The sequence below is a fragment of the Corythoichthys intestinalis genome, chromosome 15, assembly GCF_030265065.1.
Source record: "Corythoichthys intestinalis isolate RoL2023-P3 chromosome 15, ASM3026506v1, whole genome shotgun sequence".
In the NCBI taxonomy this organism is placed as follows: Eukaryota; Metazoa; Chordata; class Actinopteri; order Syngnathiformes; family Syngnathidae; genus Corythoichthys; species Corythoichthys intestinalis.
Genome location: NC_080409.1, coordinates 11,028,236 through 11,046,942, shown reverse-complemented (window position 1 = coordinate 11,046,942; position 18,707 = coordinate 11,028,236). Strand labels below are relative to the sequence as shown.

General features: G+C 39.4%; 1 protein-coding gene across 2 annotated transcripts in view; it reads right to left on the bottom strand.

The window, feature by feature from the left end:
- Window positions 1–18,707, bottom strand: part of atg2b (autophagy related 2B) — a 74,419-nt gene that overhangs the window by 15,255 nt on the left and 40,457 nt on the right. The window contains exons 24-35 of one of the 2 annotated variants that reach the window (XM_057858933.1): window positions 17,642–17,722; window positions 17,460–17,566; window positions 16,522–16,614; window positions 16,381–16,451; window positions 9,290–9,366; window positions 9,043–9,213; window positions 6,595–6,727; window positions 6,320–6,519; window positions 5,756–5,985; window positions 3,225–3,342; window positions 2,957–3,148; window positions 2,785–2,886 (exon numbers count right to left, since the gene is read on the bottom strand). In XM_057858933.1, coding sequence (XP_057714916.1) covers window positions 2,785–2,886; window positions 2,957–3,148; window positions 3,225–3,342; window positions 5,756–5,985; window positions 6,320–6,519; window positions 6,595–6,727; window positions 9,043–9,213; window positions 9,290–9,366; window positions 16,381–16,451; window positions 16,522–16,614; window positions 17,460–17,566; window positions 17,642–17,722 — 1,575 coding nt within the window. Of the gene's footprint in view, window positions 1–2,784; window positions 2,887–2,956; window positions 3,149–3,224; window positions 3,343–5,755; window positions 5,986–6,319; window positions 6,520–6,594; window positions 6,728–9,033; window positions 9,214–9,289; window positions 9,367–16,380; window positions 16,452–16,521; window positions 16,615–17,459; window positions 17,567–17,641; window positions 17,723–18,707 lie in introns of both variants that reach the window. The other variant, XM_057858931.1, reaches the window with a different exon arrangement.

Below are 18,707 nucleotides of genomic sequence, written 5' to 3'. Positions count from 1 at the left end.
ATGTGGCAGATGTATTCTTGCGTTTTGTACCTGAACACACCGCGTGGCTGTCAGAGTGAGGGAGGACTTTTTACTTTAACTTCACTTGTTCAGCTGCGCAGACAGTAGGCATGTTGTGTTGCACAAGTACTGAAATAAATGACTGAAAAAAATGATTAAAAACCTGACGAAGCTGGCGATTTTTTTGCCGATGTTACAATTATAGTAATTGTCACTTCAACTTATAAAGACTGGCGAACGGAGGCGGACAACCGATATCATAGACCCTCTACGACCGTATTGTTGAGCCAGTTCACGGATGCGCGCCCCACGCTCATTTTTTTTTTTTTTATCATTTCCATCTTCATTGCAATGGTAAGCCTCACCTTTATATTTTTTTCACCACCCATGTTGATTTCTCTCACGCGCAAATCCGCTGTGCATCCGTCTTGCACAGTGGTCTCCAAACTATTCCACACAGGGCCGCAGTGGGTGCAGGATTTCACTCCAACAAAACAAGACCACACCTTTTCACCAATCCGGTGTTTTATAAGTGTTATCAGTTGATTGCAGTCAGGTGCTGCTTGTTTTAGTAGAAACCACATTGGTTAAAACGTCTGTGCTTGATCGGTATGAACAAAAACCAGGACCCATAGCGGCCCTCGAGGACCAGTTTGGAGACCCCTGGTCTTGCAGGAAAACAAAGAAACTGCGGCGCAAACAAATGGCGAGTCAAATTTTACGTCGTATGTCAAAAAAATCGTGAGTCAAAGACATTATAAGGAATTACGCAGTACTTGAGTGGTTTTTACCCTTGAATACTTTTTTTTACCTGTACATGGTACATGTACATGTACATTTACTTGTACTTGAGTAATATTATTTTGAAGTAACGCTACGCTTACTTGAGTATAATCTTTGGCTACTCTACCCACCTCTGATTGTGATGCCCCACTGAATGTTTTCATATTGATAAATGTAACAACTTCAAGCTTTTCCAAATAAAATAAACTTTCTGTTAACATAAGACTTCAATTGAAGTTTTCTTTAAATCAACTTAATAGAATTGAGCCAAAATTTCTAATAAAATTAAAGAAATAATTCACCCTTAAATCACATTTACACTGTTTACCCCCAAAGAGCCACTAAGGCAGGGGTGTCCAAACTTTTTGCAAATGGGGCCAGATTTGGTGTGGTAAAAATGTAGGGGGCCGACCTTGGCTGACGTCCTTTACGTAGAACAATAGATTTAAGCAAATTTTAGCAAGCCATTCTGTGTGTCACATTTGCTTTATTATTTTTTTAATTAATAATTTCAACAATCTTGCAACTAGCCTTTGTGGCGTTCTCTTTCGACTCTTGGGCTCTTGACAAAATACTGCTGCTATGAAATTAAAATAGCTTCAAGTTGCTTCAATTTCTTGCTGCATATCGTCCCTGTAATCTTGTCGTACATGTCAGCGTGTCTTGTTTGGTAATCTCGCCTCACATTGAACTCTTTAAAAACAGCGACTGTCTCTTTGCAAATGAGGCAGACACAGTTGTTGCTTATTTTAGTGACGAAATAGTCCAATTTCCAACTATCCTTGAAGCGTCGGCCATCGCAGTCAACTTTTTTTCTTGATTGTCGCCATTTTAGAAAATTGGAAGTAAAGGGTCACACGGGGTAATGTTGCTTAGAGTGCTGCTGCCTTTTAGTGGGTAAATGAGGAGCAGCATTTGGTGTGTAAGCTACTTCATATGCTGGTAGCGGTACTGCTGACCAATTGATTAAGTCTTAGTGCGGGACAGACGTTATCGATTTTATGACGGAGGCAGAGGGCTGGATGAGATTTGACGACGGGCCGCATTTGGCCCCTGGGCTGGACTTTGGACATGTCTCAATAGGGTGCAACCAAAGCATTACAAATACAGTAGTAACTCGACATACAATCCCTCGTTCATGTATGGGCACACAGAGACAATGTTATAACAACAATTCAGGTTTCAGGCAGGCTATAAGCATAATTTATTTGCTAAATGTCAAACATAAAATTAGTTGTGCATTGTGTGTGCCCTGTTAATGATTTAATTAATAATATATTTTTTTTCTATTTACAACTTGCAGCAGCAATCATGCCTCAAAAGGAAAGAATAAGAAAATTAAAGTGTTTTGTATTTATTTTTGTATCTATTTATTTCAATATACAGATAAATATGTAATTACGTAATACATCTGCAATGTTTTTTTCTTTCTTCTATTAATTCACATTGTTCTAACGAGGCAGCCGGGCTGGCAGTTACATACGCTGCAAAAAGTGCCCTTTTTTTCCCCTCTGAGCATCTGCCCCCGAATTGTCTGTGTAGCCACTGGTGAGCCATGTTCTAATTTAACAAATGCACTAAATAAGACACATCCAAAACAAATTATGAAAAAATAAATAAGTGAGCCGCGTTGTCTAGCCAGTTCACTCACACGCACACCACGCTCACATTTTCCGATCATTTCCTTATTAATTCCAATGGTAAGCATCACCTTTTTCCACCACCTGCACTATGCAGCACTAACCTTCTTGGGACCCATGTTGATTTCTCTCACAAGAAACTCTCCGTGCGTCCATCTTGCAGGACAATGGAAAAATGAACTAGCGACGCTGTCATAAATCATCGTATTTTGAGCATGTCGTCATATGTCGAGACTAGAGATCGACCGATATGGATACAAAATACATATTTTGGGAGTTAGACAACATTAGGAAATCGGTTAAAAAGTAATTATCGGACAACTCTAATTTTTATCATTTCAACGAGAAAAAAAATCCTCACTTGATCAATATTCAGGCGGAGAGGCATCAGAGAAACACGTAAGCAGCACTCCTGTGGAGCCTGACCAGATTCTGGACATGTGTGGAGTGCCTTAACTGTCAACTAAGCACCAGAATGCAGAGTTATCACATTAATATTGCAGTTGTTGATACCTGTCTACTGTGTCTCTCACCATGTTAGAATGAGCCTTGCGGGGCATTTCTTTGCTCGAGTACAAGTAAAGGAACTTGTTCATCTGGGAGCTCGCCAGTCTGTCTCGGATTTCCAAGTCCTGCACGGCAAACACCTGGCGCGATACTGGTTGCTCTGTCGGTGATCCTGACGCCTCCTGGTCTAGTGGATATACTTCATGTTGAAATCTCAACTGAGAAGATAAAAAGAAACAAAACAGTAGGTATACTGGCACAGTGTTTAAAGATAACAGAAAAGAAAAATCTGACTTTGCTGAGTTGGATCTCCATCAGAACGTCAGGGTTTCTGCCTTTTCCGCCTCCGGTACGTCCTGAAACTCTGGCCTGGCGAACTGGAGTTTGGGAGGGAGAACTTTGAGGAGTAGTCCTGAATTGCAAAAAGAAAAATGCTTTTGCTTTTTTTTTGTCTTTAGATTTAACTGTACATCTCATTCTTGGTAACAATTTATTTGCCAGTGGGTTTATAAGACTGTCATAAGACACTGTCACGAGCATGCTCATGACAGATGTCATGAAGTGCCATCTGGCAAATGATGTTATTTTTGGTGTCATTGTCATGACAACTTCTATTATGAATTTTGTCACTTTAGATGCAAAGTTGACACCGTTTCTGTCATGCAACTTGACATACAAATATGTAATTACAGCGTCAAATCAGGTTATGACAGTATCATGTCTGATTTCTGAGTTGAAATCAAGTGGAAACATTTAAAGCTTTTATTAAGATTTTATTGTCATTTGACTTTTAAAACAGTGACATGACTATTTTCCTAGTGTTCAAATCAAGTGAAAACATTTGAACGTTTCATCAATAGAGCTGGGAATCTTTGGGCACCTAACGATTCGATTACGATTACGATTCAGAGGCTCCGATTCGATTATAAAACGATTATTGACGCACCCCACTCCTTTTTTTTTTTAAATTTGTTTTGTACATTAGTTCCAAAATTGTTCAAAAATCCTCTCAGGCTAAACCAAACTACTATTTCAATATCAAGTTAACATATAGCAGTAAACAAATATACAAAAATAACAGTAAATAAAAAAACTCCAGTCCCCATTCTATATCAGCAGCTTTAAACTACTTTCAATTAATTTAATGTTGTGAATCAACCGTTAAAGTTGTTAAAATTGCTCCTGTTATTCCATAATTTCTCTTTTGTCTACTTTCAACATGTAAAAGTTTTAAAACTATTTTAAAGATAGATTCAAGTCAATATTTTACCGATTTAGGAGTATTTTAGATAAAAAGTTAATTAGGTTCGCTTGGAAGGTTCGCAACAACAGCCTTGCAGGGAAGTGTACTGCTTTAAGATGGCGGCCGTTACTAACGCCCGCATCTAGTTTTTTGTAGATGTGCTGGTAACGATACCGAAGCTATAATGCATCTAGTCCTATATAAATGATATCTACCGTAACATAATGTGGCTTGTAGCAGCTTTTCGGCAGCAGTCAGGTATGTTGTTGTTTTTTTTTTTATCTCGTGGCATGAGTTGAGCTAGAGCTGTGAGTTGAGCATTGGCGTTACCCGAGGGGCCGGGTAATGAGAAGCATGATGTTTAGCTACTCTCGCTCCGTCCCTAATTGCGTACTGAAGACCGCGCGGCGCGCTGAGTGTGTCGTACTTCTGCTTTACTTGGCATATTTCAATAATCGGAATTTGGATGTTTGTGAATCGTTCTCGAATCTTCCACGGCCGAATCGCGAATAATCTAAGAATCGGAAATTTTGCACACCTCTATTCATTAAGATGTCATTAAGTGTAAATACAGCGTCAAATCAGTTCATGACAGTGTCATGACCGTCATGATGTCATGTTTGCTATGTCATGCTTATGACAAGCCATTTTGTCTTTGCTTTTGCTTTGTCAAGTTGACAACCTTTGATGCTAGGTTGTCAACTTGTCACCATTTCAAGTTGTCATGACAGAAAAAAAATGTTATCTTTGCATCAAAAGTGACATAATTCATATGTCAAGTTGTCACGACACCACTTGTCATAAGAATAACAAAAGTGACATTATTTGCCGGATGACACTTCATGACATCTGTCATAATCATTCATTAATGCTCATGACAGCATCATGTCATAATTATGACTGTCTTATGAACCCACTAGGGTTGCCAACTCCCTGAAAAAATAGGGCACACCTTATTGGTCGAGCTAGCCAGCCGGCCCGATAACTCTCAACCTTTAATATTATTTTGTAAATTCATAGAACACAAAAATATAATACAATTAGTGAAAATAAAGTACACGGAGAAGAAAACAAATGCATTTCACTCAAACCTCTAATCTCCCACACTCTTATGTTGTCTTCCGTTAGCGACAGTACCTCAACTAATGAGATGAGTGGAATTTCATATTGTTTCGTCAGCTCATTGGTCAAAAAGCAGGAGAGGCGGGGAATGAGATTTCCTGCATATTGTTGTAAAGCACCATACCACAGTATTCGTACGTTCTACAAATACAGTGGTATTAAAAAAGTATCTGAACCTTTTGGACTTTCTCACATTTCTGCATAAAATCACCATCAAATGTCATCTGATCTTGAAGAATTGCAGAATTGTGAGGAATTCCCAAAGGTTCAGATACTTTTTCATACCACTGTACGACTATTTTCGAGTTTCGTGATAATATGGGACAAAACGCGTCCCTTGAAAGCTCAATAACGGGCGCGTACTTTTGTTTCTGAATACGGGACAATTCTGTTTTTCAAGGGGCAGTTGGCATCACAAGAACCCACTGTCAGATAAACTGTTACATCATTCTTAACTTACCCTCGGCTTCTGGTAGGAGAAGCGGAGAACGTCACGCTGCCAAAATCTTTGCCGCCATAAAGGTGCCACACAACTGAGATCTCCTTGATGAGGTAACGCACCTCCGGGACGGGAAAGTTTAAGGCTCCGCGAGTGGCGTTCCCGCCTTCCGGAGGCTGACTGAAGTGGTCGTATTTGATTTGTACCGGTTCAGAGATGAGCAGCTTTACAATAGGCTCCTGATCAACATCCTGAAACACAAATTTGTTGCATGTTTGAAACGGCCATCATTCATAGAGTTGTGGGTGAGCTGTTACCAATCCCAAGTGACCAGGAGTGGTTAGAGTAGCAAAAGCTTTTACTCAAGTAAGAGTTGCATTACGTCAAAATAATATTATTCAGGTAAAAGTAGTCAATCAAACTCTCAATGGTGAATCTGGTAGACACTGTCGGCATCTCTGAAAAAATTAACTCTAATTATGTAACGACTGTATTGTAGGCCAAAGTAGCGGAGTAAGAATACCGTTTCTTCTTCACAAATCTACTCATGTAAAAGTTTGGCATAGTAAAACAGGCAACGCTGACCTCTGCTCTGGAACCAGGAGTTTCCAGAATACAAAAGTCGTCCGTCTCCTGTGTCAGATTTGTGGCAGGAGTGATAAGGGGTGAGTGGAGGATGGGGTAAGTAGGGCTGGAATCCTGGCCAAAATTCCCACTCTCATCTGGGAACAGGAACAAGTCCGAGCGAGGGGGCTCATGATGAGGAGTCCTCTTCTCCTGAGCGCCTGATCAAATATCAACATGTGGAATAAAATAGTGCAGAAGGACACAGGAAGAATCATTGTGAAGCAAATGTTTACCATTCTGTTGTGGCACAGGAACCTGCTGCCCGTCAGTTTCTTCCATTGCTTCGCTCATCAGATCCTGCAACATCTGCTGCTCCGTCTCGGCTAGCAACGGTGTGTGTGCGACAAGCTGGCTGGGAAACTCTGCCTGCTCAAACATACCCACAGACTAAGCGCCTACGAACTGTAGACCTTTGCAATTGTTCAGTATGTGAAAAAAGTACCATATTATCTGCACTAAAACGTGCATCGGAATATAAGGCTCACCTTCAATGAATGGCCTATTTTAAAACGGTTTTCATATACAGGCCGCACCACATTATAAGGCGCAGTAGTAGTACAACTGTTTGGGGTTGCATAAATTTTGTATTTTTATTTATTTAACCTTTGTTTTCCAGGTAAAGGTCTCATTGAGACTAAAAATCTCTCCTGGCCAAGACAGGCAGCAGCAAAGAGTTGCACAAACACAGTTAAAAGGAAAAAAAATCAAAACAAAAAAGTTATGCATCCACTAGATCAGTGCTTCTCAATTATTTTCTGTTACGCCCCCCCAAGGAAGACGTAAATGTTTCGCCCCCCCCCCCCCCCCAACTCTCTGCCGCCACTGTAAATAGTATCATTCGTCTATATTACTATTATAAGTACGCCTCAGACTAACATTGAGTCCTTCTTTTTCTATTAAAGAAAAAAAGTAACATAGATCAACTTATAATAAAGTATAACTTTTTTAACATTGTGTTGCTTGTAACAGAAAAGACTTAACGCGCATCAATTTGCCTGAAGTTAAAGAAAGAAAAAAAAGTCACATCCAAACTGTAAAAATACACTCAAGGTACATTTTTGACCATTTGACACTGAAAAATAAAATGTAATAAAATCAGTAAATAATAACAAATTCAAATTGATGAGAAACATTTACTCTTCAGGACAACATGCCAAAAAATTTGACCGAAAAAAAAACAAAACTGAATAGAAGGGGGGGGAAAAGTCTTTGGACAGAAGGAAAGTTTTTATTTTCGCTGATTCACCACAGTGCTCACTGGTTTACTGATATAACACTGACAAAGCGGGACGATTGTGACAATTGGCAATATTCGGCACTTTTTCGCTGAAAAACAATCAAGCGGCTTATCAATGAGATTGAGGTCTAATGTCTTTAAGTGGCGTCTTAACTGATTTGGCTTCTCCGCTATAATCATTTTTAGACTCAGTAAACAGTGGTCTTTCCTCATTTCCCACTCTATTAAAAGTCAAAGGCAAACGGCCCGAAAAAAGCGCATTCTCGGCGGCCGAGGGAGAACCGTAGGTGAGGGCGGTGGTCGTGACGATCCCAAGCCGAAGACGGCACTTCTCGGCCTGACACGTGAGAACCGAAGAAGACAGTGGGTCGCTGCGTGAGTCCAGCTCTGCATGAGTCTCTTCCGTGTGCTCTTGCTTACTTCAAAAATACTGCACGCACTTTGAAAATGAGAGCGCCACTGCCACCCACGGAGTGGATGTGCAAGTACACTTTATTCTAGTACGGCAAAAAAAAAAAAAAAGCATGTTCCCCGAGGTCATTCGCGCCCCCCCTGGCATCGCTCTGCGCCCCCCTGGAGCGCCCCACCATTTGAGAAGTACTGCACTAGATGAAGCCGTGCTATGGGGAATGTCATGCCATGTTTTACTAATATTGATCCATATATAAAACTGAAGGTTTCTAGGTGCACCTTATAGTACGGAAAATACAGTAAATATGTCCACATAAAAGGTGTCGATCGTTTTCCGTTTTAGGACAAAAGGTTAATGGTATTTCTATGGAAAAACTCATTTAAAAAAACAAAAATGAATATTGTATAAATTAATGAAACAAAATTTAAATGAATAAAAACAAATACATTTCGGTTATGGTCCCCAATAACTCTCTGAAGTTGATAAATGAGCAATTTAAAAAAAGCACAATGACATTTTTTCTTTTAAATTACCTTTAAATAAAGATAATTATAGCAAAAATATATTTTTTTAATTAATCAAGAAAAAAGAATATTTACTGGTTTTACCTTTTTTTTTTTTAAAAATTAAAAATAATTTACTATTAAAGTATTTAAAAAAACTAAAAAAAAAAAAAAAAGAATATTTACTATTCTCAACGATAGAAGTCCAATTCATTTCAACTGGGAGGAATGTCTCTGAATGCTCATGTTTCTGTCCTACTGATGGCGTTGGACGTCCAATCCATTTTGATTAGGAAGGCAGGCAGTGAACAACCCCTGCTATCCTATCCCCGTCAAGATGGATTGGACGTATGCGCAGTTGATGGCAGCCATTAAGTTACACGAGTACACTATAAAGTGTAAAAAAAAACAACTAATAAACAAAAAAAAAATCCAGTTTTAAAGTGGAGGGAGGAAATTAAAAAAAAATTAATCATAATAATACTGTCACATCGGACTCCTGATGGAAAAAAATACTTACCTTGCTAACCTTATTTTTTTGTGTAGAGCTGGTTTGCTTGGCTTCCGGCTCACCAGGAGGCAGTAAATCCCCATAACTGGCAATGTACTGGATGAGGTTCATGAGGGCAGCACAAGAGTCAGCACACGTTCTGATATGGATGACGTCGCTAGAGCATCGGAGCTCAAATCTCGGCTCGGACTGTCACCAAAGAGAGGACAAGAAAGTGTCAAAAATCAATCCAAGTTCCCTCAAGTCCCAGGAGTGCCCCTCCTACCAGTTTGCCATCCTCGCCAGGTTTCACAGCTGTGATTCGCAGTTCCAGAGTTCCCATGTCTACTACTTGGACGTAGTCTGTGACAAAGGAGGAGATCAAGAAATGGTAAGAATGAGTCTCATACAATTCTTTAATCAAAGAAGAAGTGGGTTGAGTAGCCAAAAATTGTACTCAAGTAAGAGTAGCGTTACTTCAAAATAATATTATTCAAGCACAAGTAAAAGTAGTCATCCAAAGATTTACCCATGTACAAGTAAAAAAAGTATTCAATGAAAAAACTGCTCAAGTACTGAGTAATTCCTGATATTTATTTTTAAAACGATAGCATATTTTTTTTCACAGCATAAGGTCATCTACTAGTATATGGCGCAACCGTGGCACAGTGGTCGAGTTGTCCTGGGACCGAAGCGTCAGCGGTTCGATGCCCGGCTAAGACTGCATACTGTCGAAGTGCCCTTGGGCATGGCACTGAGCCCTAATTTGCCCCCAATGGGTTGGCAGCGCCTTGCATGTCAGCGCACCATTGGTATGTGAATGTGTGCGTGAAAGGGTAAATGTGTGCTAATGTAAAGCGCTTTGGGCATTGTAACAATGTAGATCCCGTAATTTTCGGATTATAAGACGCTAATTTTTTTGCTTCATTTTGAATCATGTGGCTTATAGTCCAGTGTGGCTTATTTGTTGATTTGTTTGGGTTAATAGATAACACTTTGTTTGACAGCGGGGTCATAAGACTGTCATAAGACAGTCATAAATATGACATAACCTTATCATGGGCATTATTGAATGCTTATGAACGATATTATTAAGTGTCATCTTGCAAATTTTCTCATTAACTCCATTTATGTCCAGCTTTATGGAGGTAGATTTGTGTCTTTATTATTCAATCAAAAAAAAAGTTGCTTCAATCAAAATATATATTTTCAATCGAAGAAAACGTCTCTTCAATCAAAAAAAAAATGTGTTTGAATGCAAAAATAAAATTGAAACTCAAAAAAATATATTTGAAAACTATTTTTCTTTGATTGAATTTTTTTTTTTAATTTAAGTCAAGTTTTTTTTTGATTGAAACACCATTTTTGATTGAAGTCATGTAATTTTGCGATTGGACCACATTTTGGCTAGGACATTTGTGTCTTTATTATTCAATCAAAAATTAAGTCGCTTCAAACAAAAAAAAATATATTTTAATAAGAAAATCACTTCAATCAAAAATTTTAAAAATATTCAATCGTAGAAAAAAAGGTTTTAATGTGAAAAAATATTTGAGACTCAGAAATTCGCATTTGAACACTTTTTTTGACACAAAGATTCAACTTCAACGCTAGTTCCGGTGTGTTTGAGTGGCGGCTGATTGGGCCAATGGCATAAAAGTATGAAGCAAGAATAATGGCCATTGGCCACCAGGTCTCCATCCAGCCATCGGAGTCTCCTGGAGTCCAATCCGATTATAGGGCACTGGTACGGGGGTGTAACATCGGCATTTCACCGGAGTACGGTGCCCTGCTGCTTAATGTGATTCAACACGGCGAACTTCACCCGCTGCCCTGACGTGACGGTTGGCAATCGGTTCCAACCGGAGTGTCCGCGACGCGCCGGTACAAGAGTGGTCGGCGAGTGGCCCGACACTAGCCTGCCCAGTAAGAGAGTGGACTACAGGCGAGTCGCCGGCGTCCACGCCTGGAGCCCCATCACTTCAACTTTGAATGAGTGTCGTGTCATTCGCGGACCGTCCACTCGACAGCCGGCCACCGCGCCTGGGGGGTGATATCGGGGTCCGACCAGTGTGCCGCGACAGGGCAACGTGCCGTTGCGGGTACTCCAGTGAAATGCCGATGTTACACCCCCGTACCAGTGCCCTATAATCGGATTGGACTCCAGGAGACTCCGATGGCTGGATGGAGACCTGGTGGCCAATGGCCATTATTCTTGCTTCATACTTTTATGCCATTGGCGCAATCAGCTGCCACTCAAACACACCGGAACTAGCGTTGAAGTTGAATCTTTGTGTCAAAATGATTCAATCGAAAAAAAGTGCCTTCAAAACTTTTCCCACTTCAAAAAAAAAAGTGTGTTCAAATCTTTTTCCACTTTGAAAAAAAAAAAAGAGTTTAAAACTTTTTGCTTTTCAAAAAAAGTGACACTTCAATTAAAAAAATATATATTTCAAATTAAAAAAAAATATTTTCAAAAAATATATATTTTTGCAAATGATTTTTTTCTTTGATTAAAAATATTTTTTTGATTAAAGCAACTTTTATTGCGATTGAATGATTTTGACACAAATGTCCTACCCCTTATATGGTTCAAACACAAACAGTATTGCTTCAATCAAAGAAAACAGTTTGAATGAAAAATAAAGTGTTCAAATGCGAATTTCTGAGTCTCAAATATTTTTTCACATTCAAACCTTTTTTTCTACGATTGAATATTTTTAAAATTTTTGATTGAAGTGATTTTTCTTTTGAAAATATATATTTTTTGTTTGAAGCAACTTAATTTTTGATTGAATAATAAAGACACAAATGTCCTAGCCAAAATGTGGTCCCAACGCAAAATTACATGACTTCAATCAAAAATGGTGTTTCAATCAAAAAAAACTTGACTTAAATTAAAAAAAAAAAATTTCAATCAAAGAAATATAGTTTTCAAATATATTTTTGGGAGTTTCAAATTTATTTTTGCATTCAAACACATTTTTTTGATTGAAGTGACGTTTTCTTCGATTGAAAATATATATTTTGATTGAAGCAACTTTTTATTTGATTGAAGCAACTTTTTTTTTGATTGAATAATAAAGACACAAATCTACCTCCATAAAGCTTGGATCTTTTACATCCATTCAAAAGGAAGATAATTTGCTGGATAACACTAAATGAAATCAAGGCTCATGACATTGTCGTCTTAATTATGATTGTCTAATGACCGTCTTATGGAGCCATTGTCAAATAAAGTGTTACCAAATACCATAACTAGCAATTAATGAAACAACTGGAACAGTAACTGAAAAATAATTAGCACAAAACATGACTTTTGATTGTTATTTACATCTGTAGCGTTGCAATGCATGCTAGGAGGCATGTTGAATAACAACAGTGTTGACAGCAGGTAGGAGCAGAGGTTCACTGTCTGCACCAAGGGAGCAGTGATGGCCTAATGAAGCTTCTTGAAGCAATAAGGCTTTGCAGCCAATTGGTTCAAAGCTTCATGGTGGTTCATTTGGTCTTATGACCAAATGATGCCGCTGTCAAATAAAAGGTTACCTGTTATCTTTTGGTGTAAATATCCTATAATACAGTGAGGACACCTGCGGCTTATAGTCCAGTGCTGCTTATCTATGAACAAATGCTGTTTTCGTTTCAAATTTGGTGGGTGGCAGGTTATAGTCAGGTGCGCCTTATAGTGTGAAAATTACGGTAAATGTGCAATAAGTACTCTTCATTTACCAGCTATATGAACTGTTATTATTATTATTTTTATACCATAACCTATTAGATTACCATATTCGGCCAAAAATATACCAGAATCATTGAACTCAGACTGAAAAAAATAGAAGTGAAAATCACCCGTCCCAAGAGAATGACTGTCCTCAATTGGATAAACACATTTTCCGCCATGAAACTAAAACTCGTTCTGCTTTTCCGTGGTCTATCGGAATCAAATAAAAACTAAAGTCCTTTTTTACGGCGCTATATGGACACCACTTGTCGTGACGTTAGAACATCGACGTGATCATAAGACTGGACTGCAAGCTCGTGTTGTGATGTATCTTTATTGTTACGTCTAATTGGTATAATGGAGTCTTGTGATTATTGTTGCTCCGTCTGATTGGTGAGACTAGGTGCCAGTAAAAATAGAGATAGAAAAAAACGTAGCAACTCAACTGCAGTCCAAAGTAGTGGATTAAGAGTAGCGTTTCTTCTTCACAAATCTACTTAAGAAAAAGTAAAAAGTATGGCGTGGTATAAGTACATTTTCCTCAGAAGGTTACCAAAGTACGGTAAATGTAAAACGGAGTAAATGTAACGCGTTACTACCAACCTCTTCATCTAAGGCAGATGTACGAATTCTGCCTGACAGCCATGTTGTAGCTCATTCCTATTGTATGTACAAAATCGCATGCTTTTATTTTGACAATACTTTTTAATATTAAAGAAAAAAAGTAATATAGATCAACTTACAATAAACTTTATTAAGATTGTTTTGTTTGTTGCAAAGTCACATCCAAACTGTACAAATACACTCAAAGTACATTTTTAACCATTTAATACTGAAAAATATAATTTAATAAAATCAATAAATAATAATGAATTGAAATTGATTAGCAACATTAACTCATGAGGACAATAAGCCAAAACAATATGACCGAAAAACAAAAACAAAAATTAATAGCACAAAAACGACGGTCATTGGACAGAGGGACAGTTTTTATTTTTGACGCAGGCCGTATCAGCTCCTTTGCTATGGTGTGGGCTTAATTTGCACTAAACAACATAGTATACCACCTTATATGATGCTAACAGCACTCGCTGGTTTACTGATGTAACACTGACAAAGCGGGACGATTGTTGGCAATATTCGGCATGTTTTCGCTGAAAAAAAAAAAAAAAATCAAGCGGCATATCAATGCGATAGAGGTATAATGTCTTGAAGTGACATCTTAACTGATTTGGGTTGCAGCTGTCCACGGCCAACATTTTTAGACACAGTAAACAGACTGGTCTTTCCTCGTCTCCCGCTGTTTTAAAAGTCAAAGCCAAAAGCCAAACACTACATACGCTTCGTCATATTTCCTTGTCTTAACTCTTGATTTCTCCATATCTCCAATGCAGTTTGCTGTTTGCTCTTATGTGGTTCAAAAATACTGCGCACACTCTGAAAATGAGAGTCTATGTGCAGTTACAATTCTTGTACCGCAAAAATGTTTGTTGCCCTGGGTCACATGCGCCACCCCCGGCATTCCTCTCTGCCCCACTATTTGAGCAGTACTGTCGTAAAGTGACATGGAAGGGACACAAAACGAATTCATTGCCAGCCATTGGCAATGATAGTCATCCAATTTACTGATACTGGAAGGACTGGCTCTGAATGTTCATCTTCCAAACAGCGCTTGACATTTAATCCACTTTGCTGGGCAGGGGGCAAATGAACGATTGGACCCCATGCACAGTGTTAAACCATCGGGTTTTTGCTATTTTAAAGTAAGGAAAAACATCTCTGTAGTCACGACCACACAGTATTCCTAGGCAACTCAATGGCTAGGTGTCCGACTTTTGTGATTTGGGGGCGTAGTTTTGCGATATGACCATTGCCATAAATGTGGCCCTCAAACCAAAATTAGTTTAAATGAGTCTAAGGTCACCTTACCCCAAGGGCATAGGTTTGCATAGGGAGGGTAGGGACAAAACACTACCAACTTTTCAAGATGCTGAACTTGTCCCTACCAACTTGCATTATATAATATGTTCAGTTATATAGGTCATTTAGATTGTCTTCCCTATGTTTTAACGATAGAATTGACCCTACCATTAATAAATGAATTATTTTCATTATGATCAGACTTACATTTACACCTTTTTCACTTGCTGAGTGTGCCGCTCCATTTTTTTTCCTCAAATGCACATTTGATTGGCTGATGTCTAGACACACACACACGCACAATCTCACAGTTCAGAATTACGTTCCATGTCGACGTACCCTCCTCCGCCCGCTTCGAAGGGGAGGGATATTAGAAGTTTTTTTTCAGCAAGCAGCCACTGTAAGTAATGGAAGTAATCGAGTTGGCATTACCATTACGATAAACTGTGTGAACTTGCCAACCTGAGTAGGAAGCTGCTTATGTACAGTAGAAGTGTCCTCCCGTATGTATTTTCCATGATGTTAACGATAATTAAACAGTGAGATATATAGTAAACTCTGCTCAGCTGTAAGAAATGTAGTGAACCAAGGTTTACACCCTTCTCCCCAGTTTTGATTTTAATTTTACTTATGTGGTCTTAAAGCAGCCCAAATGAGCTTTCTTTTTTTTTTTTGTTGAGTTTGGCTGTGCTTGTGGACAAAAACAGTAGTGTTAATCCTGAAGTAAGGCTCAATTTTTATTTATTTTTGTTATTCCATGACTAAGAACTTTTTTGTTATATTTAATTTATTTAGAAAGACAATTTTAAGTGGTAATAAGAAAAATGTTGATTTTTTTTTTTTTTTGCATTCCTGATACTTAAGAGATGATTAACAAGTTTGTATTTCTTGTGCATGTTAATATAGTTTGTGTTCAAATAATCCAATTTAAATTTGGTAATAAAATCCAGACATTTATTCTGGAAGTTTTCAAAATGTGTCTTTAGTAGTTTTTGAAAACAAAGGGTACAATCAAATGGTGTATCACCAAAACCAATACATATGCACTGCAAAAATCCACCTCCTTAAAACTGTGAAAAAAAACAAAACAAAAAACAAAAAAAACCCTGAAATTCCGTTGTTTTCAGTGTAAATCTACTAGAAATAAGTGAAATTAGCTGACAGTGCTTCAAGTAAATTTTACTCAGATTTCTTGATAAAAATAGCTGAAAATAACACTTATTTGAAACAAAATGTTTGTAAATTTAATCTTTAAAAAACTGTCAGAAATAATTCATAATTAAACAATAGATATTGTTCAAAACATTATTCGAAAGCATTTTTCTCGATTTAGGTGAAAAATGACCGACTTTTAGATGTATGGGCCTAATAAAAACAAATAGTAATATTTACTAAAAGTAAGTGGAAAAATCTGATGCATTTATCTGTTAACTAGCTTTAAAACTCAAAACAAGATGAACAAAATTATTTGACTAGATTTAATAAAAATTATCAGATAAAGACATTATACTGTAAAATTTGCAGTGTGAAAGTCAATACAGATTTATTTTGCATTAATCATTTAGTCTATCAATTAATTAGGTTCTTATTGTTGAGAAATGTAGCCCTGACCGCCGTTCACCCAATCTGTTTGGTCTTAATAATGTCCTGTCCCCAGCAAAAAGTGTGCATGCAGCTTATGCTGTTATATCGGCCCTACCAATACTGAGACCAAAACCATGCCCTTGCCTTACCCCGTGCTAAGTTGACAGAGACAGTGGTACACTTGTCGGAGAGGAAAAGGGCAGCTTCATCCAAAATGATCCTGAAACAGAGTCAGAGAATTAACATTTCTGCTGTCAAAGAACAGGGTTTGGGATTTTTCTTCGTCATACCTAAGCGTTGAAGAAGAGTGGTCAAGAGACACGCTGCTAGAGATGCTAAACGTTTCGACCAAAAGCAGCGATCTGAGAGGTAAATAAAAAGGCCTATCCAAACAAGAGAAACAAACCACATTAGAATACACTGGCCACAACTCATTGGTCATTACCACATTTTCACGACCAGAAGCTTTGACCAGAAATTTTGAAAAGGCAAACGTGAGAGCCACAAGAGAACCTTAAAGGGAGAAGGTTGCGTGTGATAATGGGCCTGCCCCCCTTAGCGTCTGATGAACTCTTGAGCTTTTCATCATTCCGGGAGGCTTGACGAAGGAACTTGACCCGCTGGACATCGGTGTAAACTGGCGTTTCAAGGTCTATTTGCGAGCGGCGTGGGAGCAATGTATGACGAATTGGGAACACAGCTTTACGAAAACTGGGAGGCAGCGCTGTGCGAGTTACACCACAATTTGCGAATGGGTTGTGGATGCTTGGGCTAAGGTGTCTGCTTGCTCTGTTGTTTGTGCCTTCACTAAAGCTGGAATCATTTCTAAGGAGGAGGAGACGCACAGCAAGGAGACCGACTCTAACAAGAACGAGAGGGAAGGATGTTTGATGGAAATCCAGCTCAGCTGTTCAATTCCGATACAGAAGATGAGGACTTCGATGGATTCGTGGATTGAATAAGATTGATGTGAGTATTTTGTTAAATTCTTTAATGAAGTGTAATTGAACACAGTTTTGCTCCCACTGCCTTTTAAAAAAAATACGCTAACACACAAGCTGGCGCACATGCTATTGTATATTTTTCATATGCCCAATAATGCGGTGCGCCTTGTGTGTGTGTGAATACAAAATTATCACCCGAAAATTAGTCTGCGCCTTTTAACACTGTTCGCCCCCTGGTCGCGAAAATACGGTAATTTGGCAATTACCAGTCAGGTCGACTTTACCTGTAGTCAAGAGAGCAGTTCCATAAATGTAGATGAAGCGTGCTGACAGACATGGGAGGAGCGTAACCCAGAACGGGCTCATCAGAAATATTCAAAAACTCAAAGATCTGGGGGGGGGGGGAATTGTTTTCAACTGTAGGATTTAAAAAATTATATGTAATTTGAGAGTCGAATCGCAGTACCTGATCATACCAGCTCAGATTGGCTGGGACCATTCTGTGCTGGACTGTTGCTCCTCTCACTCCGATTGCCACCAAAAATTCCTGAAAGTGAATCAGAATTTAGTCAGAATGTCTGAAATGTATAGTAGAAATATAAAGCCAACATCAATTCATGACACATCAAAGAAGAAAAAAACTGACACAGAAATAAGGCGGTTAAACGAGTTGTTGTTAGTAATAATCCATCATCATCTGTGGTTTAAGCATTGTCAATATTAGACTGTTCAATAAATTGTAATGTTACTTGGCTCAAAAGAGTAAATAAACCCTTTCAGACATGTGTAGAGAAGTTTTTTTTTTTTTTTTTTTGAACCTGTCCTGTTCAGCTGTTTCACACGGAGAATGGAAGTCTAAGTGCCCGGATGGTCTGAACAGTTTTAATGTTTCACATTGAGAGTATGACATACTCCCATTGTGATTATTCAACATACCTCGTTTAGCGCAGCCCATCCCCCCTCCCGCAGCCCAGCAAAGGAGCAACCCCCCCCCCCCCCCGGCATCCAGGGTGGTCCCCTGGGCCATCCGCGCACCCAACAACCGGGTGTCAGGGACGGCAAGACGGGACGCAGCACCAACCCCATGCCCACCTCCACCCCCGTCTGCCCACCCGGCCCATGAGCCACAACCCCCCCAACCGGCACGGCACGCCACGGGACCCCCAGCGGCCCACCAAACCCAGGGCAGGGCAGGGTCCCCCGCCGGAGCAGGCAACACCCAGCCGATACACCGGCGCCCAGCCAGCGACCCGTGACGGAGCACAGGGTGGATACCCAGTCAGAGAAGAGAGGGGAAGGCGGGAGAACGCCGAGGAGCCGCCACGGGGCGATGCGAAATCAGAGCCCCGACCTCCCCCCACTCCGGCGGCCGGCAGCCCAGGCAGAGGGGAGGCCACGCCCCAGGAGCCACGCCATAGGGACCCACCTACCACCCTATTACTGTGGATGCCAGGTTCCAGGCTGGCAGCCATTACCCAGCAACGTGATGGGATTTTGAAGGGAGGGTAGTGCAATGTTTGCATTAAAATAGA